The sequence below is a fragment of the Gracilinanus agilis genome, chromosome 3 (genome assembly GCF_016433145.1).
Source record: "Gracilinanus agilis isolate LMUSP501 chromosome 3, AgileGrace, whole genome shotgun sequence".
NCBI classification, from domain to species: domain Eukaryota; kingdom Metazoa; phylum Chordata; class Mammalia; order Didelphimorphia; family Didelphidae; genus Gracilinanus; species Gracilinanus agilis.
Window position 1 is genome coordinate 544,322,860 of NC_058132.1, and position 24,610 is coordinate 544,347,469.

Genomic DNA, 24,610 nt, shown 5'->3' on the forward strand with positions numbered 1-24,610 from the left:
GCCTAAAATACACACACACACACACACACACACACACACACACACACACACACACACACACTCATTCCAGAATCCAGATTTTGAATGAGATAAAATATCTGTGTTCACATCATCGTGCTACCATTTATTACTTGTGTGACATTGGGTGTGCCATTTCCTTACCTTGAGTAAAAATAAGGAAATTATATAAAGTAGCCTAAAAGGCCTCTCTATCTTCTTTAATTAGATGTGATATCTTTAATATTAATATTGTATGAACCTAGTGTCCTTATAACAACTAAATTCTGGTATTCCTGAGTTCTACCTATCATAACTCATTATAATCACAGAACTTATATTACGAAACTTTTTTCCATTTGCAATATTGGTAACTTCCATACTATGCTATGGGAAAAGTAATTGATCTCCAAATCTAGTATGTACAAAAAATCAATGGGGCATGATTTATTTTTAGGTTTAAAAAAAGAAATATTCTTTAAAAGATATGTATTTCAGAAGCAAGCATTCAAAAAAAAGTATTTGACTTCCATTTGTTTAAGTTGCAAATATCTCTTAATATCCCTTTTTTCCATAAAGCTTTCTTCTTAATAAATGGTTAGTGTATAATGTTGCTGCTTCAGTTTCTTAAATCAATTACATCATACTGTTACTTGCTTTCCCAGAATGCCTTCTATTTTTTCAAACTACTCTATATACATAAAGCAGGATGTGCATTTGTAACCTCTAAGTTAGGAAGGGTCAAAATTCTATAAACAGAAACATTCTCAGTGGGCAAGAGTGTTGTCACCTCTGCTTGGCTTTGCTTGATGCTGTATAATCTCAGTCTTTGGCTTCTGGGAATTTATATCATAAAGAAAGATAAATTTGCAGTAGAGCATAGTAATGACACAACTTATAGACTTGTTTTACAGATCAACCATTCGAGGGAACTTTTTACTTTCCAACCAACTTGTGAAATATTGTGTGTACATGAACACAAGGCTAGATCACTTTGGCAAGGGAATCAATACTGTTCTGCCTTTTTATTGCAGTTGGTGCAGGTTGATTTCTGAAACTGAGGAAAAGCATAATGCCTTTTGTTTTTATTCTGAAGAAAATATGTGGAGAACTTGTGATGGCACGTAATCTTCACAACTCTGAATCCTGGAACATAGAAACCAACAATTAGCCCCCTCCCTACTCTTCTTTTTTATAGTCTGAGGTTGGAGACTGAAAACTTTTCCCATTATTCATTACTAAAAGGCATCAATAATGTGGTCAGTAATGAAATATTGTTTTGTAGTATTCATTTAAAAATATATTGTATTGAATGAATACGTATAATTTTCAATGCAGAAGAGGCATGATACTTTGGAAAATACATTTGTCTTGGGTAGCTAAGGTGTAACAATGGATATAGTACTAGGCTTGGAAGCAGGAAGACTCATTTTCCTGACACATGGCCTCAGATATCTGATCCTGGACAAGTCATTTATCTCTGTCTGCCTCAGTTCTCCATCTGCAGAAATGAGCTGTTGAAGGAGTTGGAACCACTCCTATATCTTTGCCAAGACAAATACTTACTTATTGATTCATTAATCTGAGAGTAAAAAAAGATTACACTAAAATTTCAGAGTTCCTCAAAGATGTTATGACTTTTTTTTGAGTAAGATATTTTCACGAAGAGTTGGACATTACTGGGGAAAAAAAAACTGAACAATATATTGGCCTGGGAAAGAGGGAATGTTGGGTTGAATTCTAGATCTGTTACTTAATGCTTATGTTATTTTGGACAACTAGCTAGCCACCTATAGGCTTTGTGTTTTCATCTTTAAAATGCAGGGATTCCAGTGTATGATCTTTATAGTCACTCTCAACTCTAAGCTTGTGATACTATATTTTTCAGGGCTTTAGTTTATGTCAAGATTACCTAGATTTCCTTCAATGAGTTGTGCCAAAATTTATTTCTTTGCCCACTAATTCTCTCTCTTTTTTAAAGCCATTACCTTCTGTCTATTGGCTTCAAGGTAGAACAGTATGGGCTAGGCAATGGCTAATAGACTTGCCTTAGTTAAGTGTTATCTGAGGTTAGATTTGAACCCAGGACCTCTCAAACCCAGGATCTCTCATCACTAGACTTTTCTTCTGATCCTCCACGTCACCTAGCTGCCCTCTTAAAACTTCCCCTTCTAAGCCTTTGCACTGAAAAGGGGAGAGGAAGGATATTGGGCTGGTATTCACATTTTTCCTCCTATTTTCCCAAATGATGTAGTTACAGCAAAATTTTAAGGCTTATAGTTTAGTTAACAAGGAAACTGTAAAATGGTGGAAAGAACAATTTCAGAAAATCACTGTTGCATCTATTGCAAACATAACTGGAAGTGAAATAGCTAATACTTATTTTGAGGGTAAGAAGTAACACTGCCTATCTTCTCTGGGCACCTTTAATTTTCTTTGTCAGCATCTTAGTAGAATTTATTACCTCTTTCTGCCTTTTTCTTCCATTTTCCAGGTCATATTGCTGTTCTCTGTTTTGTTTGAATGTTTGCTTTATTTTTACTTCTGCATGGAAAACAAAATATGATGAACCAACAAAAATTAATTAGCAATGGGAAATGGTCTAATGAATTCTGATTATACTTCTTTTTCTCTCCATACTACCAAAGCCTGCCTTGCTAGAAATAGTGAAAAAAGTCAGTTCAATTATTAGTTTAGCCAGTATGTTGACTATTTATGCTAAAACATATCACACCTATAATAATTCCTTCTATATTTCCATTTCTTCCCCAAATCAAAATCACCATTAGTCATTTGTGAGTGCCATAGCATACCAGTAAGGTGATTAGTATAAAATAATACTAAATGAATGAGAGAATAAAAAATGCAGGTAGCCCTGGAAATCTCATAACATGGAATCAGAAAATATTAGTTGTGCAAAGTTAGAAATAAAAAGGACTGGGCATTTTATTAATTTGCGACCCATGTCACAAAGTAAGAATTCTTTATTTTGTTTAAAAAATAGTGGTCATTTTAAATCATACTCTTCCTAAAGAAATCTAATTTGAGATAATCAAACAATATAGTGTTTGAATTACATTATGATACCTAGATTATTTCAATATAAGTCCCAGAATGTAATTTGCTCACTTTAGTTATGATAAAGTTCTTGTTCTTTGTGGCAAGGGAAAAAATAGCATTATCTTTTTTTTTTAATCAGGTCCTTTGGGAAATAAGGGATGCAGACAGTTATGGGTTTTATTAGTGAAGCTTCACTAACTTTGTCAGAGTTGAAGAAAGATTAACTGATTTTTCAAAAGGAAAATAAATTCTATAGAATGTTTTATTGAAAGATTAAAAAAAAACAAAGAACACAAAATTGAACTGCATTTAAAGAAACTGTCAGATTCCTACATAATCTACTTAGCATATTTTTCCTGTAATTATATTTTTTACCATATTGCTTTGAGTTAGCTAAAATAGTAAAAAAGTTAACTGTATACTTACAATAATTTATCATAATACTTAAAGATATAAATTTTAGATATTGAGAACATGTTTATATGAAGTAAGATAGAAAGCATTATTAGGAATTATTAGGAATTAAGAAATTAAAGTAATAACATCATTTTTTCAAATACCTATCTTTTCAGATATCTGAAATGGATTCCAATTTCCATTCTTATTCTACTTTAGCTTTAGGGAAAGTAATAATGAAGCATAGAACATATATCCCATAACACAGGTCTTAAACTTAAAAAAAAAAAGGTGAGCTGAAAAAATATGGAGCTTTTAGGAAAGAAGTAGCATTTTCTTTCTCCTGTAGTGCCAGCCTAACCTTTGTTCATTAATAAGCTCTAAGAATTTTATTTGGATCCCTGATTAAACAAATGGGGTTGGACTACCTGGCCAAGATCTCTTTTTTAAGATCTCTTTCATCTCTAGACTTGTGCCTTAATGATCTCGTGAATAGAATTGCTAGATGATCTGCAATTCCATAAAAATGAATGTTTTTAGAAATATGTCACATATTTCAAAAACTGAAATACTGCTAGATCCCTCACTCCATAGATATTATGCTACTTTTGGAAAGCAACCCAATTAAAAGATAACTGTTTTTGCTTTGGATAATGGAGATTAGCTTTGTGCTAGTCACCTTAGATAACACATCAATAAATTGAGACTTTTCTTAAAAAGTCAGATTGCTGACAACTGCATTTCCTTATTTTTTCCATTCAACTCATGGTAACCTGTTTTAAGGTTCAGAATGATGGTCTGCCAATTCTCAAGGGTTTATTAAATTTCATTCTCACCAGCAGGTTTAAGATATGAAAACTTAAATTTCATTTCTAAAATCAAAACAAAGAAAATAAATTTGTTTTTTTTATTCTAGAACACACACATATTCTATCTTAGAATATAGAACTATGTGACAGATTTGAGAATTTAAAATATAACAAACTATTCTTGGCCCCTGCTTTCATTAGTAAAATCATTCATTAAAATGTTTTATTAAATAGTACACAATCTATTCCAAAGGAATTCGCTTGCCCTATAGTTAGTATGCAAGTAGTGCAAAAGAGGGTGGGAGGGGAGAGAAGGAGGTAAGACCATTTTCAGGGAGAGGAGGAGTTGAGCAGTCCCAAGGTGGAGCTGTCTCTTGTATTAAATGACACTGGCAGATTAAAGCTCTCTGATGGGGAAGGGCTTAAAGGCTGAGTCAAAAGCCAAGAAGTCTCTTTATTTACGCCTACCTCCCAGCCCTTGGCAATCTGACTAATAACAAACTGAGCTAACAAGAAAGACTAGAAAGAGAGGAAAGAGAACCTAGCTGCAGCTCGGATCTGAAGCCTAAGAAAGCAAGAGTGATCAATTCAAGCTCTGTTTACATCTTGTTTATTTACTGCTTTCGGAAGCTTGCAAATGGTTAACTATATGCAGAAAAAGTCAGCATAGCTGGGAAGTATGCTGTGAATTTTAATTGAGGAAAAAGGGCAACTGCTTCAGGATGGTGTGGCATGTACTCTGCCTGAAAGATTTTCAGTAAAATGTTCTGCATTTTGTCTCTTGACCTGGAATTTTAACTTTGCGATGCTGCAGCTATGTCTGGACTTGCAGAAAAGTGAAATGTAAGAAGAAATCACAAGGTGGTGGGTTTTGTTTATCTATTTGATGTGTTTTGCATTTTTTAACAAAAGAACCTGAATTATTCCAAACAGCTTTTCCAACTGTGCATTTTGTTTCTGACAGTGTCAGGAGAAGTGTCTGCTGTACAGGTAAGGTGAATGTTTTAAGTGGCTTCCAACTAGTTTTGCACAAACTCTTGCAGTTTCCTTCATTAACCGATTTGCTGCCTTTGTGCTATTTGTGGGTAACTTTGCTTTAGAGGATGTTGAATTTCCCAATCTCAGTCACTGGCATTCCTAATATAGTACCAGATGCCTGCATTCTGAGAGGAGACATTTAGTAAAAACAGCTGGCTGTGCAGAATAGTTGGGATAGTGGTAGATTATAGGGTACAGTTGGATATTGTGAACTAAATGCATGCTTTTTCCTGGTAAATGTTTCTAAATATCCTTGATTTCAGCATGAGTAAGAATTAAAAGCTTGTTTGCCGTGTTTTTTTTTTTTCTACTGCGTGGAAACATTCATTTTTTTACAATGATATAAACAGGAAGGTATTTAAAATGAGGTTCAGCATTATGATTTTTGTTGGCTATATTATAACCAATTTAGTGTATAATTCCTCTTATTTGACTAGTTCTGAAAACATGAAAAAGAAACCTATGGGCTCCCAAGGTCTCTCCCTCTCTCTTTCTTTTTACTAAGACTTTGCTGAACGTAATTTCTATAAGATGTAAAGCAAAATGTGGAATGAACATCTGGAAATTATCTCCTGTTTTCCTAAAGTACTTAGCCTCACGGAATGGTTCATTATATTCCCTCCTATTGCATGTAAAAGGGGTTGGGGGTTGGGGGGAGAGAGGCTTCATTGTTTGTTGTTTTGAGTGAATCACAACTTGTAGACTGAACTACATGTTGCTTGGTACAAAGACTAAAAGTATATTGAGTATTTTTTTCTTATGTCCCTCTAGGACTCAAAAACATTTCAGCATTCAAAGCAATTCCTAATAATATGTTGGATTTTCTATAGAGAAGGATAGTGGGTTTTTTCTTCTTTTCTGAACTATTGTAAAAAGAATGGCTAGCACTTTTAAAAATCAATAATTTGTACTGCCATTAAGTTTCTGTCATATCTGTTTTTCTCTTAAATTTTAGGCTGTGCTTCTAAGGTGGATGCTATTTTGTGTGATTTTTCTTATAAAGTTCTTTTTCTTTTATGAATGTGTCATTGTTCAACCAGAAAAGGGCAAGTAATACAACACAGTAAATTAGCCAGTATGATAGCATTGTGTGTGTGTGTGTGCGTGTGAATTACATTCCCTCTCCTAGCCTACAGATAGCATTAAAACCAACATTTCAGGAAAGTGAATAACATGAGGTCAGACCAATGCCAAATGACTATATAGACTATAGTGACTCAAGCCTTCTGTGATGTGTTAAAACACTTGATTCTCCTTTAATGAAATGTCCTGTATAGTGTTATTCTGGGTTAATTTTCATTGGCAATTTGCCAGATCACTCATATATTCTCAAATGCTTTTCAAATTGAGTACAGTTAGTTTCACCTTTGTAAAAAAAAATGAAGGCTTTAAGCTCTTAATAAGGAAGAACATCAGCTTGTTAATTATGTGATGACATTCAGCACCCTCTAGCCTGTTTCAAAATTATGCTTGGGGAGGTCAACTGGCATTTGCTAGTAGCTTATTTGAGAAGCAGTTTGTTTTATGTGTCTTAAGTATAATAACCTACAGCATGGGATGCACTTATGTTCAGTATTTCTTCCTGAAGGCTTTGTGATAATAGATTGTAAGCAGACCCATGGTTTTCTTATTAAAGCATGAAAAAACGACTCTCCCAGTTTGAAATTTGATCATCTTAATTTAAAGTAGCCTTATTTAAACTTGCATGAAAGCTTTCTCACACATGGCTCTGGTCATGTTATGCTATCTCAAAGTACCTTGCACAATGAAAACCTAATTGTAAAGTTGCTTATCAGTAATCTATGATTTAACCATGGACAGTGGTGGCATTTCCCTAAGTTATAGTTTTACCGATATCTTGTGTTAGGGACTTGGATATGATAGTCTGCAGACTAGAGCAGAGGTTTAGGGTACTCTTGACACTGTTTTCAGCCAATCTACTGAAACAGCAAATTTTAGTGCCTGGATCAAAAGTTCTTTCAAATTGTGCTTTCTCTTTCTCTGCATTTCTCTTTCAGAACTGGCTAAAACCTAAGTATTTTATTTTTATTTTTAGTCTATAAATTATCATGCTTGGAATAGAAAGAAGTTGGTATAGTTCCAAACATATTTAACTCAAACATATCAAATCCCTGAATGTTTTTATTCTTTTATATATTTTAGTATATATCAGACCTGCATTTTACTGGTCAGGATTTTATATAAAAGATATCACTTTGTTTGAATGTATTTTTTATTTCAATATTATAATCTGAGGATGGTTGAATTAATAGATCAGGCCTACTCATCTCTTAACAAGGCATATGTTTCTAGAATATCTTTAAGATTTTCAAAGACAGAATATTTTAATATTTAAATCAGCAAATGGCAGTTTGGAAATGTATGAGAGAAAAGACCTTTCACTACCCAAACTCAAGTTCCATCTTATTCAATTTTTATTTTGCAGAATCAGAACCCATTGGATAACAACATGAAGCTTTGGATTCATCTACTATATTCAGCTTTGATTGCCTCAGTTTCTATACAGTCTCCACCTGCACTATCACCAGTTAGAGGATCTTGTGATTCTCTGTGTTCATGTGAGGAAAAGGATGGTTTACTACTTATAAATTGTGAGAAAAGAGGGATCAAGTCTTTATCACAAATAAATGTGCCACCATCAAGACCTTTCCATCTATTTTTATTAAACAATGGATTGACTACACTACACACAAATGACTTTTCCGGTCTTAACAATGCCATCTTAATACATCTTGGATTTAATAATATTGTGGATATTGAGCCTGGTGCATTTAATGGCCTTGGCCTTCTGAAGCAGCTTCATATTAATCACAATTCTTTAGAAATTCTGAAAGAAGATACTTTTCATGGTTTAGAGAACCTGGAATTCCTTCAAGCAGATAACAATTTTATCACAGTGATTGAACCAAGTGCCTTTAGCAAGCTTCATAGACTAAAAGTCTTAATTTTAAACGATAATGCCATTGAGTTTCTTCCCCCAAATATATTTCGCTTTGTCCCCTTGACCCATCTGGACCTCCGTGGGAATCAGTTACAAACATTGCCATATGTTGGCTTTTTGGAGCACATTGGTAGGATACTGGACCTTCAGTTGGAAGACAACAAATGGGTCTGCAATTGTGACTTGTTGCAGTTAAAGACATGGTTGGAAAATATGCCTCCCCAGTCTATCATTGGTGATGTTGTTTGTAGCAGCCCCCCATTTGTCAAAGGAAGTGTTCTAAGTAGACTGAAAAAGGAATCTATCTGTCCCACACCTCCAGTACATGAAGAATATGAGGATCCTTCAGGCTCATTACACCTAGTAGTGACCTCTTCTATAAATGACGGTCATATATCAACCAAGATGACATCTATTTCAAAAAGTCCCACCAAGGTACCAGGTTTAGTACCTTATGCTACAAAGCCATCTACTCCACTTCCAGGACCTTATTGTCCTATTCCTTGTAACTGCAAAGTCCTTACCCCATCAGGACTTCTAATTCATTGCCAGGAACGAAATATTGAAAGTTTATCGGACTTAAAGCCTCCTCCCGAAAATCCTAAAAAACTTATTTTAGCAGGCAATATTATTCAAACTCTAATGAAATCTGACCTGGTGGAATATTCTACTTTGGAAATGCTTCACTTGGGAAACAACCGGATTGAGGTTCTTGAAGAAGGGTCATTCATGAATCTCACCAGATTGCAGAAGCTCTATCTAAATGGTAACCATCTGATCAAATTAAACCGTGGTTTATTCCTAGGGCTCCAGAATCTTGAGTATCTGTATCTTGAATATAATGCAATCAAGGAAATATTACCTGGAACTTTTAATACAATGCCAAAACTTAAAGTCCTCTATTTGAATAACAATCTTCTCCAAGCTTTACCACCTCACATTTTTTCAGGAGTTCCTTTAACCAGGATAAACCTCAAAACAAACCAGTTTGCACATTTGCCCGTGAGTAATGTCTTAGATGAACTGGATTTGTTGATCCAGATTGAGCTTGAGGATAATCCCTGGGACTGCTCTTGTGATTTAGTTGGGTTGCAGCAGTGGATACAAAAACTAAGCAAAGACGTAGTGACTGATGACATTCTCTGCACATCCCCAGGACATCTAGATAAAAAAGATTTAAAATCATTGAATAGTGAACTTTTGTGTCCAGGCCTAATTAATAGCCCATCTCAGCAAACCCATGCTAGCTTTATAATTGTTACTACTCCTACAACTACAACCAACACTGCAGATACCATTTTAAGATCACTTACAGATGCTGTTCCCCTTTCTGTTTTAATCTTGGGTCTCCTCATTGTGTTTATTACCATTGTCTTCTGTGCTGCTGGAATAGTCGTTCTTGTTCTCCATCGCAGGAGAAGGTGCAAAAAGAAACAAGCAGACGAGCAAATGAGAGATAGCAGTCCTGTGCACCTGCAGTATAGCATGTATGGTCATAAGATGACACATCACACAACTGAAAGGCCCAGTGCATCAATGTATGAGCAGCACATGGTGAGCCCAATGGTTCATGTCTACCGAAGCCCATCTTTCAGCCCCAAACATCTAGAAGAAGAGGAGGAGAAAAATGACAAGGATGGAAATGACTCAAAACATCTCCAGAGAAGTCTCCTGGAAAGGGAAAATAATTCACCCCTCACAGGTTCAAATGTGAAATACAAAGCCACAGATCAATCAGCGGAATTTCTATCCTTCCAGGATGCCAGTTCCTTATATAGAAACATTCTGGAGAAAGAACGAGAACTTCAGCAACTGGGGATCACAGAGTACCTGAGGAAAAATATTGCCCAGCTCCAGCCTGAGATAGAGGTGCATTATCCTGGAACACATGAGGAGCTAAAATTAATGGAGACATTAATGTACTCCAGACCAAGGAAGGTGTTAGTGGAACAGACGAAAAATGAGTATTTTGAGCTCAAAGCTAACTTACATGCTGAACCTGACTACTTAGAAGTCCTGGAACAGCAAACATAAGACTACACTTTGGGGGTTTGGGCAGGAATGCTGTGATTCTGTCTAAAGTCAGAACATTGTAAATAAAAGTGCCTTAAAATAGTGTATTATAAATCAGAACTTTAGCACAGCAGTAGTCCTGGGATGGAAGGGTGCGGGGAGAAAAAGAATGAAACTCAGGGATCACTGGGAGAAGCCATTGCATTGTTTTTCAGGCAATTTACCTTGCCCTAAATGAAATCAAACCTTGTATGTAATTAATTATGCAAGGAAGATTATCATTCTTCTAGGTTTTTTTAAAAGATTTTATGGGCAATCTTCTTACATACACTATTTGGGAATTAATCATTTTCTGTTGAAATCCTCCTCCCAGTTATTTAGTGTTAATTGGAATATATCACTTAAGATATACCTATACCTGCAATTTTAACGTTAAGAAGTATATTGATTAGATGTTTAGTCCATGCACTAGAGGGTTAAAGATTGTTTACAACTGCACTTATTTTTCTCATATTAAATTTAGAACTGGAATCTGATTAGTCTAAATAGTCACAACATCAAAGGAGAGAGGTAGCCATTATAAATCCAGAGGCATGAAAAATCTGAAATTTCTGGGAGCCATTTATCCAACACCACTGTGAAGGGTCTCAATCATAAACAAAACAGAAACGCTGAAAATTTTTTGGGGAAAAAACTAAACTTCTTATTTTTCTTCACTTAGTGGTTATATCCAAGTTTGGACAATCTCATTTTCAATGCTGCTGTAATCTGTTGTATGATCACTTGTGTTCAATTTCAATCCTCAATCTTGGAAAATTTTGAAGCTACTGAGAATCCACTGTAAATATATTTAGTGCAAGTAAGTTTGGTTTCTTTCATAGCAGTGGCTTCTGTGGTAGATTTGATTGTTCATGAGAAAATGAATTTCACTGTGGCCATGGATTTAAAGGTGTAAAACAAAAGCAGGGTTGTGGGTGGAGATTATTGTTCTCATTTTATTTGTAAATATTCAAGTCAACGTTTGCCACAAATGAGTAGCAAAAGGCACTTATAATGGTAAGTTGTACAAAGGACTTTAGAGTGTGGAGCACTGCAGCTTTATTTTACAAGAAAATATAGCTAGATTTCTATAAACTATTTATTCTGTACAGTTTTGTATATATTTTTTGGTTCACAAAAATAATTATTCTTGGGTGCCTTTCAAGGGAATTGCTCAGTATAAATAAAACTAAATTGAAAAAAAAGTCTTCTTAAAATTTGCTTTTTTAAAATTCACTCTGATCTGCAACTCAATAAAGTCAGGAGTCCAAAAAATGCTTCTGTCTGTTGTCATGTACACAGAAGCATCTTGTTCACAGTGTGCAAAAAGGCCATTCAATTTCTGTGCGTGATTGACACTGTGCCAAACTGAAAATCTGACCAGAATTTTCCCCCTTCAGCAAGTCCTTTTCACATTTAATACACATGTTGATCATTTCTATTTTCTCTCTTCTGGTTGTCTAATCTGTCATGCAATAGCATTTCCTAGAGTAAAACAAGTATCAGTGTTAACTGCTCAGAGATATGCAGGGCTCTTGTCTCAGAAGCAGCCAACTTCTGTTTTCAAATCAGCATGTAGGTCAATGCATGATAGGGTAAAGGGGAACTTTTGTTGAAATACATCAGTTATTGAATTTCTTTCCAATGTTTAACTTATTATTGTATATGCCATAACGTGTTTGGCTCTCAAGACTCAATGTAACAAATTAGCCAGAAATGTAGTTTTCGCAAACTAGCTGAAAAGTGATCACAATGATAAGTCAGCAAAGGTCTAAGTAAGCTGCAAAAGGTGATGACTAATTAGGCATTTATCATATAATCACTTCCCCACATTGTTTTAATGAATCATAACATATTGGTTGAGAACATAATTCAGTCACCTTTTGGAAATTTTTGCTTTAAAGTATCTTTTATCATCATATATACAGCTATTAAGAAATGGGTCAGTATCCCTTCTTTAAAATTAATCTCTTGTTTGTTTTAAGGTCCATTATTTTTCAGAGGTTAGGCAAAAACAAATATAGAGGGAAACCTTTATTTATTTTTGTAAGAGGAATGTTTTAAAGCTAGAAATGTGTGTGGCATATATAATGATGACTATATTTAACAACAAAGCCAACTAAGCCCAGCAGGCAATAGTCAACACCCCACAAAAAGGTTTTCCCCCACAACCCTGTGCTCTCCCCAACACAAACTCCCCAGCTCACTTTTCTAAACATCATAGATTTCAAACAGCAGGACAATGCATATGCAGAACTCAGGCCTTTGCATGTTTATTCATCAGTTGAGTGTCTGCCAATACTTGCTGATTCAAAACAGGTACATAAAGGTACTTAGGAAGATTAATAAAATTTCCATGCCTGGAGGACCCTTGGAATATATCCATGGTGGCAGATAGAGGCATGTCCTCAAGAACATTTTTTGTTGTTGTTCCTGAGAGCTGTTGGGTTGGTAGGAAGAGAGCTTTTGGCATTTTTAATCTCACTTCTCTGTTTATTCGCAACAGTAACACTATGTTCCCAATTTATGGACAGTCTGAATTAAATGTCTTTTCAAACATATTTATTCTTTGTAGGTATATGCTGAACACCAAAATCTAATGAACTGGCTCTGTATCCCTAATGTTTAATACAATATAAAATTGCTGGGCAATTTTTAGAAAACTTAAACAAATAATCTAAATGTTCCACCCAAAATGTTTTAGTTTTATTTAAAGTACTTTTTCAATGCTGATAGTATTAGTTAGGAATAATAGTATTAGGTTGTGTTGGAATTTATATTTAACAGGAAGTTAATTAATTAATTGCTCTAGAAGATAACCCAAGCATTTAATTTCCTCTTCTTCCTCTTCCCTTACTTATTTCCTTCCTCTTCCTCTTAATCCAAAAGAGATTTTACCATATTCTTCTGAATCACATAGGATACACATGACTGATGGACTAGAATAGTAGTTATCAATCCTGCCCCTGGGCGATAGAAATTGCAATTTTGGCTGGCCCTTATGTATTTATAGTTTAAATGGAATTTATACTTTATGTTTTGTGTACACTGGTCTGATTCATGCCAATACTACTGTGTATTTTAGTGTATGTATGTCTGTGTAGCAAGATAAGTTAATCAAATGAAGATGAAAACTATTTCTCCATTAATTGAGTAGAACTAGTGAACTAGTATCTATATCATATGCATAATGGTCTGATTCATGACAATACTACTGTATATGTATGTTAGTGTACGTATGTCGGTGTAGCAAGATAAATTAATCAAATGAAGATGAAAACTATTTCTCCATTAATTGAGTAGAACTGGTGAACTAGTATCTATATCATATACATAAACAAAAGCTAAATAAATAAGCTTTAAACTAACCTACAATTGTTAGTATATTCAGTGTAAAGCAACAGTAATTATGGTGAATCAAAGTGAGATTCAACTCTCTTTCATTGATTCTCATCCTGCCTACCCATCATTTTTTCTTTTGTTTTTTAAGTTTTAAAGTTCTAGATAATAAATGGTTATCCCAGATCAGCCTTTTTTTACCTCCTAGGACTGTGAATACAATACTGGGAAGAATGAAATCCTTGTCTTTTACTTCTTCTTTAGTGACAAGGGAAAAAAAGGACCCTCCATAAAGGACCTGAATTCTTGGAACCTGACAATTTATTATAGGAGACTGCTTCTAAGTTTGTCTCTGTAGCAAACTAATACAAACAAAATTACACACACACACACACACACACACACACACACACACACACACACACACACGGAATCTACTTAGATGGTGTGTCAATTAATATAGATATATACATGAATATGCATATACATATTAAATGTTCATTGTAATCCATTTTATGTTTAGCTTTCCAAGGTAAGTAATATTTTTTCAGATGGATATGAATGTGTCTTATGCGATGATTTAGTGATATGAACATATATAATAAAATATATATTTGATGAATAAATTTTTCACCTAAATAATTTGAGTTTCTAGGGAAAAGAACAGGTATGCAATATAAGGATCACAGTTTATAAAAATATTCATTACCTAAGAAGAATAAGCTAAATTTTGAATTTCCTATCAATTGGAAAAAAGGTTTGGCAGTGAACTTGTGGATTTCTCTCTGTTGTTTTTCCTGCAGAGTCCTTTTCCAAGAAGACAAGAATGCTTATAATTCTCTCGTGTTGAGAATTTGGGAGTATCAAGACAAGGACAAGCCTGAATTATAGGAGAAGAGGCAAGTACAACACTTTCTCAGGACCATTGGCTATATTGTATATCTAGGCAACCACATTGAAAATGATCTCATCAAAGAAGAATGGACAAGTTGGGGGCTTGAGGGTGGGGATGGGTTGCCCAACAGTAATCCTTTTTGCAGTTTCAGTTCAACACATCCTGTAAGATAGAACTATTCTTCAATTTCTCTTGAGCTTTATGGTCATAACTTTTATCCTTCTTTTGGTGCCAATAGAAATCAGTATTAGGATCTCCCAATTCTGAAACAGAAATAGAGCATACATTAACTTATATTTAGGAAGTTAATTATTGGATGAATGGAAATAGTATACATTTATTTTTCCTTATCTGTACATAATCAACTTGGGTTTTTTTCCTCTCGTTTTTTTAAACACATCCACAAAATTTTTGATATCTAAGGTGATATAATCCAGGTAATAGTAAAATAGAAGGAATAAAAGAAAATATCAGATGCTAAATGTTATCACTTGGATCATTTTGAAAGAATACTAGGAGAAACAAATATACCTCTGTCCAAAAATTGATTTTCATAAGATTAGTAAGTGAAGAAAAATAGTAATTCACTTTTTAGTTCAAGTACTTAGTTTGTTCTTAAATGTTTGCTTTTAAATGTGTAGTTTTTAATATATTGTTTCATTTCAGAGTTTTGAAAGAACTGAAACTGAAAAAGGGAGGAGGTACACATAGACCAAGGAATAATTGATTTTAAATTTAATTGTCAATTTCTGCAACTGAATACATTACTCTTAGAAAGTATTTTGTGAATACATGTTAATGCTTAGAAAATAAGGTGCTAATCACATGATACTTGCTTGAGATTTCAAATATCAGTTTATGGCCTTGAGGAATATATTGATTATTTCAAAGCAAATTAAGCTTGAGCTTAATCCTATAGAATAACTACTCACTGTGGCCTAATCAATGAAATAAGAACTATTTCTTAGTGCCTACTTTGTGCCTGACATTGTTCAGGGATATATAATAGCACTATGGGATATAGTAAGACATTTAAGATGGTGTACCTACTTTTATGGAGCTCACAATCTCATAAGGAATACATGATAAATAATTCTTTGAATTTAAATAAGAAAATGAGGCTGCAAAATATTTTACTAAGAAGCAACAAGTATCATATGAATTCAGGAATCTAATTGTAATGTTTCCCCATTTTAGAAAAATATGCTGAAGATAAAATTTTCTCATGTAAAAGCTTTCAGAATACTAAGGTACCAGTTTGAACACTTGCTTTTTGTTCCTCTTAAAGAAAGGCCAAGGAAATTGATTTCAACTGGATTAAAGAACAACAAAGTCTATTCATATGTATTGCCAAATATACATTCTATTTCCAAAAAAGAAATCTACATGCCATGCTCATTCTGCTATTATCCATGGTTTTCTACCCAAACTATACAAATGAGGCCTTCAGAGTAGTGTTAATTAATTGGTTCCTTGCATTCAAACAAACAACAGAAATAAGGAAGTCCAATTCAGTACAGTTCATAAAAATCTTGCATCTTCATTATTTGCGTTATTACATTTTATAAAAGTAAGTTTGAGAGAGTAGTCAACACACAGTTACAACTACAACTGTGTAAATAATAATTCCCAATATGTAGGAATGAAATATAAGACTGAAACATAATACTGAATAGAAAAGTAGCTAGGAGCCACAGTGGATAGAGTGCTGGGCTTGAGGTCAGGAAGACTCATCTTCCTAACTTCAATTCTGGGCTCAGACAATTAGTTGCTGGACAAGTTACTTAACCCTGTTTGCCTTAGTTTCCTCATTTATAAAATGAACTGGAGAAGTAAGTGGCAAACAACTCCAGTATCTTTGCTAAAATGAACCCAAGTGGAGTCCTGAAGAGTTGGAAAGGATGGAAGAATTTATTTTTATTTTGAGAAGAGAAAAATGCTTTACCAATTTGCAAATATGAAATTTCCAGAATATGATTTAGGAGGACTTTATTATTTACATCTGGTATCCTAAAATCAAATTCATCATAGAAAAATCAAACATTTAAACAAACCAAAGAGTGGAAAATACAATCTATTGTTAAATATTTGGGATTTTATATAGATAATCATCAATTATGCAATCTCAGTGTTTATCATTGTTATAAATTTGTGGATTATTATGGGAAAACATTTTAATTCCTTCTCTTCTCAGTATTGCAATTAATACCTTAGCTATAATGTATCAAATTTAATTTAAAATGAATTAATTATGTTTTATTTCCATTTTCACTTCCTAAATAATATGTTTGTACTAATAAGAAAATGTTAATAGTGGAAGAAAATTATGAAGATACGTTCTATATTATAATAAGTTTTGTATCATTCTTTTTTCTTATAAAATCCTTTGATCTCTTCAATTTAATATTTAATTTTTCTGAATTTTGCACCATTTTGAACGTTATAGAGTCTTCTATTGGCATAAAAGTTAAAAGAAGTTTAACTATGGATAACATATGAGGTGCTCAAATAATATGTCCTACCTGTCATAAAGGATTTTCATATATATATATATATATATATATATGTATATATATATATATATATATATATATTACCAGGACAAAGGAGTTTTTTCAAATTAAAAGACCTCTGAAGTAAATAGCTAACCATTGTCACTCAAAACAGTCTCTGCTGAGGAGTAAATGTTACTGCTTTGTTGTTTACACTAGTTAATCAGATTAATCAGATAATTTAAAGATCTGTGTTTCTGATTAAAGCAGTAGAAATAGGAATTGTAGCATCCCAAATTTTATGTGTACTTTTTTCATTGAAGGAATCACAGTTCAGATTTTATAGAACATCTGTGTGTATTGTCTAGCTACTATGCATGTTTTTTTATGCCATTGGCATGACTAAAAAGCTACAACTCTTAAAAATTTGAAAAGTCTTAAATCCTTAAAATATATGTATGTGTGTGTATATATATGCTTATATATTTATATATGTATATGTATATATATGACTTTATATTTTAGACATGTGCAATAACAAGAGGAAAAATGAAGAAAAAATACATTTAATTGGAATGGATGGCCAATATGATTAATTTATGCAAATAAAATTCATTTTTAACAAAAATTTTGATTTTTGTTTCTACTTTTCCTCTAAATAATTCTTCTTTGTTTCCCTAAATTGCTTATCATACCTTATGTGTGTATGTGTAATTGTAATTGGGATCCTTCCTTATGCTTTTTTAAATGTAATTTTATAATTTTTTATCATTGGTCATATATCACATTAAGTTTAAAATCTACAAATAACCAACTTAGTCAACTCCAATTTGGTTTTCTTTCAAACATGTAATGAAATTCAAGGTCTTAACCTAGTTACTTTCATTGTTTAAATATTTTTTTACTTAATTCTACCTTTTATTTCCTTTGTCTTCATATCTCTCTAAAATTTCCTATTTCTGACTTTTTCTGCAAACAATAAATATTCCCCCTTGAAACAAGAACTAGTAGCTACTTCTAAAATGTTCCTTAGACGCTACCAATGAAATCCACTTTCTGCCTCTCATTACATTTGAAAAACTCTACCCATTCCTGAACCCACTTAACAGAACCAACATATCTATTATGCTCAGACTCCATGTTATAAGTAAATCTGAACATAATTAATTTAAAAATAATATCATTGATGTCTTGAAAACATCTATTTATTTTTCATTTTATATGCAATGAAATTCAAACTTACAAAGTTTTTCCCCCCTTTCATTCACTCTTGCCTCCTTTGCTTCATCATTTTTCACGTACTCCCTAGCTGATAATCACTGACAACAAAATCTTTTCTGTATGCTCCCAATACCATGTCACTTATTTATTTCCAGAGAATCCCTGCTCCATAGTTAAGTTTCATATTGTTTCCATCAGATTCAATTGGGGAGTTAATTCACTAATTAACTAATTAAGTATTGCTAGTTATGTTACAGGCCTGGCTCCACTAAATTATTGCTATATGTTCATCAACAAGCTGCTCAACAATTGGGGCTCAGTTTCCTCTGATTTAAAATAGGAATAATGATACCTGAAGTATTTAGCTCATTGCTTTGTTGTGATACATAAAACTGCATGCAATTATGAGATAAAATTATAATCAGGAAAGTTATTTTTTCCCTCTCCATCACATAATGCTCCTTTCTGTGTGGATGACCATAGCTAAGTAGTAATAGGAAGACACACTGTATATAAATGAATACCAAGGTGTTACTTGACTTAAACCAGAGTCTACTAATCACTTGAAACATAACTAGCAGAATTTAAAGTAGTATAATAAAATAAAATATGGAATTTTAGGAGGTTATTTCAGGGCAAAAAAAGATCCATCACCTCATTGCTCTTTAGCATTAATAAAATTTGTCCTAGCCCAACCCAGTTATTAGAAATAATAAATATTCATGAAAACACAGGTGGCAGAAGGAACTAGAAGGCCTTATCATTCCATTTCTTACAGGTTATTTATCCCTATTCTAAACACTAAGTATGTAAACTAGTTCATTTTCATAATTATATTACCTAACAAAGAGAATACTTCTTTAAAATGTGACTGAATCATTAACATTTAAATCCATTTAGTAGCTTAAATTAACTTTGTGATGAATTTTATGAAAATAGTGTATAGATTAGATTAAGAAGAGCTTCATTGTTTGGATCAAATTGCAATCCATTGCAGAGATCCTCCTTCTACAATAAAATATCTCATAGAGTAAATTCTAAAATTTTAAAAAGGGCTTTATTTTTATACAGGTTCACTTATATTGGCCCCCAATCCATTTTTAGGTATTCTCTATTCATGGGTTGCAATTATACCCTCTGATATACCAGAAAATGTGAACTTATTCTATTTATTTGAATATAAACAATCAAACATTTTTAGGACTTTCTATTTGATAAGCTCTAGGATAAGAGGTGGGGAAGAGCAAAAGAGGATTCTTATCTCAAGAAGTTCACAGTCTAAATGGAGAGACAAAACTTTAAAAAAAAAACTTTTTAAAAGATGTTTATTCTGAACTTTAGTACTCACTAGTTTTATAACCAAAAAAAGTCTATAAAAATGTGAGCCTCAAGTATAATATATTGGTTTGGAAGATGACATTGTTTGGAGAATCTGCCTCTGACTTCTGTTTTGCATGGTAAATTGACCAGGCTCAGATTTCAGTCCACTGATGGGAAACATTGGCTTGATGAAAAACATGTTTCACTACCTGCAAATTACAAGGGAAAGTATGAGGTGGAGCAGGCTTTCATTCTTTTCATCTTTCTTTGCAGTTGTTTTCCAGATTAATAAAAAAGATTTGGTTGCACAACTATGCCTTTGGTTATTAGATAAAATTAATTCTGTCTTGTGCAAAGAATGAATGACCTAGCAATGTATCCCCATGTATCCCCATGCTTGAATGTGATTTTATGCCTTTTATAAATGCCATGCAGTGTATTTGGCTATTTGATGAGTTTTTGTGATCATCAGGACATGGAAGAATAGACCTACAAGAATCTCAAAGCTTAAGAAGACCTAGTCATTTAATGAGAAGTATAAAAAATGTATGCTATGACTAAAAATAAAAATTATTTTTTTCTAACTTTTAAAAAAGTTATCAAGTAATCATACTAAATAGAACTTTTGAAAAATACAAATGACATTATTTTCAACCCCCCTTCCCCAAACTGCTCTCTTGAAGCAAGTATATGGTTTGGAAAAAATTAATAATAATATGTGTGAGTATGTGTGTTTTGTGAAATTCTTCCGACAGAAGAGAGACCCTCTTGGGAGGAGAAGGCTTCCCCTTTGGACCCTTGCTTTCTAAGGCTGGTGTGACAGTGTTGAAATCCCTATTAAAGATGTCATTGTCCAAAGGAAGGCATCCTTCAAGGAACAAGGTAGCCAGTCAGAGACAAAACAAACATCAGAATGAGTTCTATTGCCATGAATAACATAAGGGTAGAGGAGTGAACAGAATCTAATGCACAAATAGATAAATACAGAGTATCACAGAATAATACTCAAGTCAGAGCAATATGCCATGGGGAAACACAGGGGAATGTACCCACAAATGGACCATTCAGGTGGGAAAACTTGGTCACAAAAAATCAGCATGCTTCTCGGTAGGGAGCTATATCCCCCCTGAATCTTCTAAGAGGGAGATACTTAAACCCTTGTCTCTGAATGGCCACCTGGAACTGGCGGATGTGTATATCAAGTTTCAGGGTACACACGAAATTTATGAGGTACACAGATATAAGTTTGTGGGGCAGATGAATATTTGCAATATTTGCAAACAACATTTGCAAAATATCATTTTGTACAAACAATTGTATTAATCTTAACATATTGGTGTCACTATTTTTCCATGGCCAAGAAACTTTCATGGTGGTCTCTAGACCACCAGTCCTTAACCCACAACAATATTTGTGTGTGGAGTTTTGCTTTGTTTTAAACCTGTACCCTCAAATTTTAGAATCAATACCACGTATTGATTACAAGGCAGAAGAGAGTTAAGGACTAGGCAATGAAAGTTAAGTGACTTGTGCAGAGTCACACAGTTAGGAAGTGTCTGAGGTAAGATTTGAACCCAGGACCTCCCGTCTTCAAGACTGGCTCTCAACCCACTGAAGCCAAAAGCTATGCTCCTATGTAGTATTTTAAAGTAGCTATATTATGTATGAACATTTCTAAGATTATACAGGTTAAATAAACAAATATATACATATATATTTTTTTCTTGTCTAAATGCATAAATGAGAGGCTACAGAGAACTGGACAAAGGCTTGGTTTCAAATCCTTCATTAGACACACCGTAGTTGTGTGACCCTAGGCAAGTCACTTAATGTCTCAAAGCCCAAGGAACTCTCTAATATTACATGTTGTAAAGCAATTGCCTACTTATAATAGTAAAGAAAGTGATTTACAATGATGATACTAGACAAATGAAATCACAGGTCTAGACTTTCCTCCTACCCACCCTTCCAAAAAGAAATAAGAATATATTAAGTAAAATTGAGTTAAAATAGTAACCAAAATAAATGATATATAAATGCTTATGGGTACAGATTTATAGATTAAATGTATTGGCAATAAATGCAAACAAAGGAGTACAGGGAAATTTAATAAGAGTAGAGAGACAAATAGATTCATAACGAGAAAAGAATATACTGAATCACATCAAATAATATATGTAGCTTTTATAAAAAAATTTGCTCAAAGATATTATCACAAATATATTTAGTCCTCCAACCAACAAGAGACATTATCTCCCTACCCCCACTCTCCCAAACATCACCTCTTTGAGAAAGGTAGTAATTAGGATTCTAGAATACCCCAATTCCTTTAGAACACAGGGCCAGTTCCAAATTCAAATACCAAAGTCCTTGAGTCTCAACTACTTTGACTTTTCATGACCTCCAAGCTGGTCTGGCTAGGGATTGTGCCCTCCTGCTTTAATCCTGGCTACAAGATTACCATACCTGGTTTGAAATCCTAGTCTGTGGAGCAGCTAAGTGCCATAGTGGATGGAGCAATTGATATGAAATTGTATTAATGGCCCAATTAGAGAGGGGTTAGATGGTAAAGAGAGATGGATGAGTGATCAAATCTCTCTCCCCTTCCCTTAAGGTGCCACTAACACTAGAACAAAACAAGGGTAGTTTCTCCAGATTGGTTGTCTTCAAGAAAGTGAGTGCCAGCCCTTGGTGGTCAGAGGGAATGCTATCACAAATATTAAGGTATATGGAGATCCTGTCCTGACCTGCCCAGAGCCTCATTCAACTAAAGTCTCCCCCTAGCCAGTCGATGACTCCACAGAAGTTCTGGCTTTATGTTGGTTTCAGCAAAACAAGTGGTCTTTGCCTCTCTTCCCCTCTTTGTCCATGAATAAAATCTGGAACTCGCTATCTGACTGCTGTTGGTTTATTGTGGATAATCAGGGAAATTGATGAGGGTGATGGGCAGTGGGTATTAGGAAGCCCTAAAGGTTTAAGCCCCAAGGCCCATCCCTTTGAGAAGGCAATTCAGGCTTTTCCTATCTTAATGCTATGTTATAAATATATTTAGTTTGGGTCTCTCAGTAAGGCAAAGTGAGGATGGGGAGATTAGGGGGTCCACTCCAAGACAGAGTCCTGACTCCCTATATGAACAAGAGATCTTGGTCTTTGTAGAACAATGGCTGCTGACAGAGAAACAGGCTTTTACGATTCACTCCAGCTCAGGAAAGTGCTCATGGTGGCTCTTAGCTTGTCTTGAGCAAGCTCGTCCCTTACTTTCACCTCCTGCTCTCAAAACCCAAAAGCCCCTTCCTTAGGCTTATCTTCCAGAATCCTCAGCTGTTTCCAACTGAAGCTCTTGGATCATGCTCCCAGCATGCAAAATTCTCTCCAGAATTCTCTTACCTCATACTTTGCTCTCACAGAAATGAAGAAGATCTGAGTTCAGATCTCATCTCAGACACTTTCCGTTACCCATGGGATACTGGGCAAGTCACTTCATTTGTCTCAGTTTGTTTATTTGTAAAATAAACTAAAGAAGGAAATGTCAGACTACTTTAATATCTTTTCCAAGAAATACAAAAAAGAATCACAAAGAGTAACACACCTCAAATAATCAAACAAAAATTTAAATTTGCCTTAAAATAATAAAGAAAGAAAGAAAAATAAATACATACTGATCTGTGGACATCATTCCTGGCAGCAGAAAGTAAGGACAAACAACAGAGAACAAAAACAAACACCACAAGGCCAATTTCTTGAAGTTGAAGGGAAAGATGAGAGCAAGAAGAAATAGTTGTGCATTTCTCACCAGTTCAGTTTGTAAAAGGGAATATTGACCCTTGTTATTGATCAGTGTTAACAGCTGTCACTGGTTGTTCACTGTTGAGAGAATCAACTATATTAGCTATTGAGGAAACTGCTGGAGACTAGTTATAAAAAAGTTATTCCTATTTATTGAACTAGAAAAAGGAATGGAAAGAAAAATAGTAATATTGAGTTGCGATATTTATATATTTCCCTAATCTAAGAAGATCTATCTATAAACCAGTTCCCAAAACTATCTCGCAATAGATTTTCTTTTTCCTTGGTAAACCAAGGCTAATAACCTCTCTTCCTTTATCTATTAAAATAAATATACCTTACTAAATTATTTTAAAATACATCTTAATAATATGGTTTCCTTATATAATAAACTTCTCCAGCAATCTTCTTCTACTTATGAAATGAAAGGTTTTTCCTTCTTGCAAAGGGGGGGGGGGGTTGCAGCACAGCAAGGGTCCCTGGCAGTCAAGCTTCCCTGTTTGAGGAGATCAGCTCCACCTTCTGTCTGCTTCTCTCTCTACAGGCAAACTCTTTCATGAACAAACTTCTTTCCAAGCTGTTAACTTTCCAGATCTAGTTTCCAAACTTTTCCCAGAGGGATCACAGGGAAAATTGCACTGCACTCCTTCTCTCTGAGTGTCCACCTCCCAGAATGAAGTGTCAGAGGGACCAAGACCAACCAGTAAATCCCAAATACCCTTTTCTAAGAATTTCTCTCTGGGAATTCCATCCTTCTGACCTCCTAAGAATTCTTCATTCCCTTAAAGGCTCTATACCTCTCTATGCTGGAACCTTACTTTTTATTAATAATCAATTCTTAATTAACCAGATTACTTAATTAGCTCTGAATTAATTATTATAAATTCATAATATTCTTCTTTAGAAATCTGATTTTCCTCTAAATATTAACTCTCCAAACCCCACCCTTTCTTCAGTCCTTACTTAATTTTTCCCCTATGCCTTTAAGTTTCCCTCTCTTGTTTCTTTCCCATTACCCTTCTATTTGTTAATCTATTTACCCTTTATAGGTCCTTCCATTGTATTTATTTTGCTCTCTTATTTGTTAATATTAATGACCTCTATTATTTTCTCCTTTATCTTATCCCCTTGCCCTCTTCTTTCTTAAACTATATGCTCTTCTAAAATTTCTCTCTCCTAATCTTTACCCCATTCCCTTTTATCACCTTGAAAATAAGACAAATTTGACCCTTATATATGTATG

The 24,610-nt window shown here is 34.0% G+C and overlaps 1 protein-coding gene across 1 annotated transcript; it reads left to right on the plus strand.

Annotated features, from left to right (window-relative positions):
• Positions 1–7,770: 7,770 nt before the first annotated feature.
• SLITRK6 (SLIT and NTRK like family member 6) lies at positions 7,771–10,296 on the plus strand. The gene has a single exon (XM_044667248.1). It carries the CDS (start codon positions 7,771–7,773, stop codon positions 10,294–10,296), a length of 2,526 nt encoding a protein of 841 aa, XP_044523183.1.
• Positions 10,297–24,610: the final 14,314 nt, after the last annotated feature.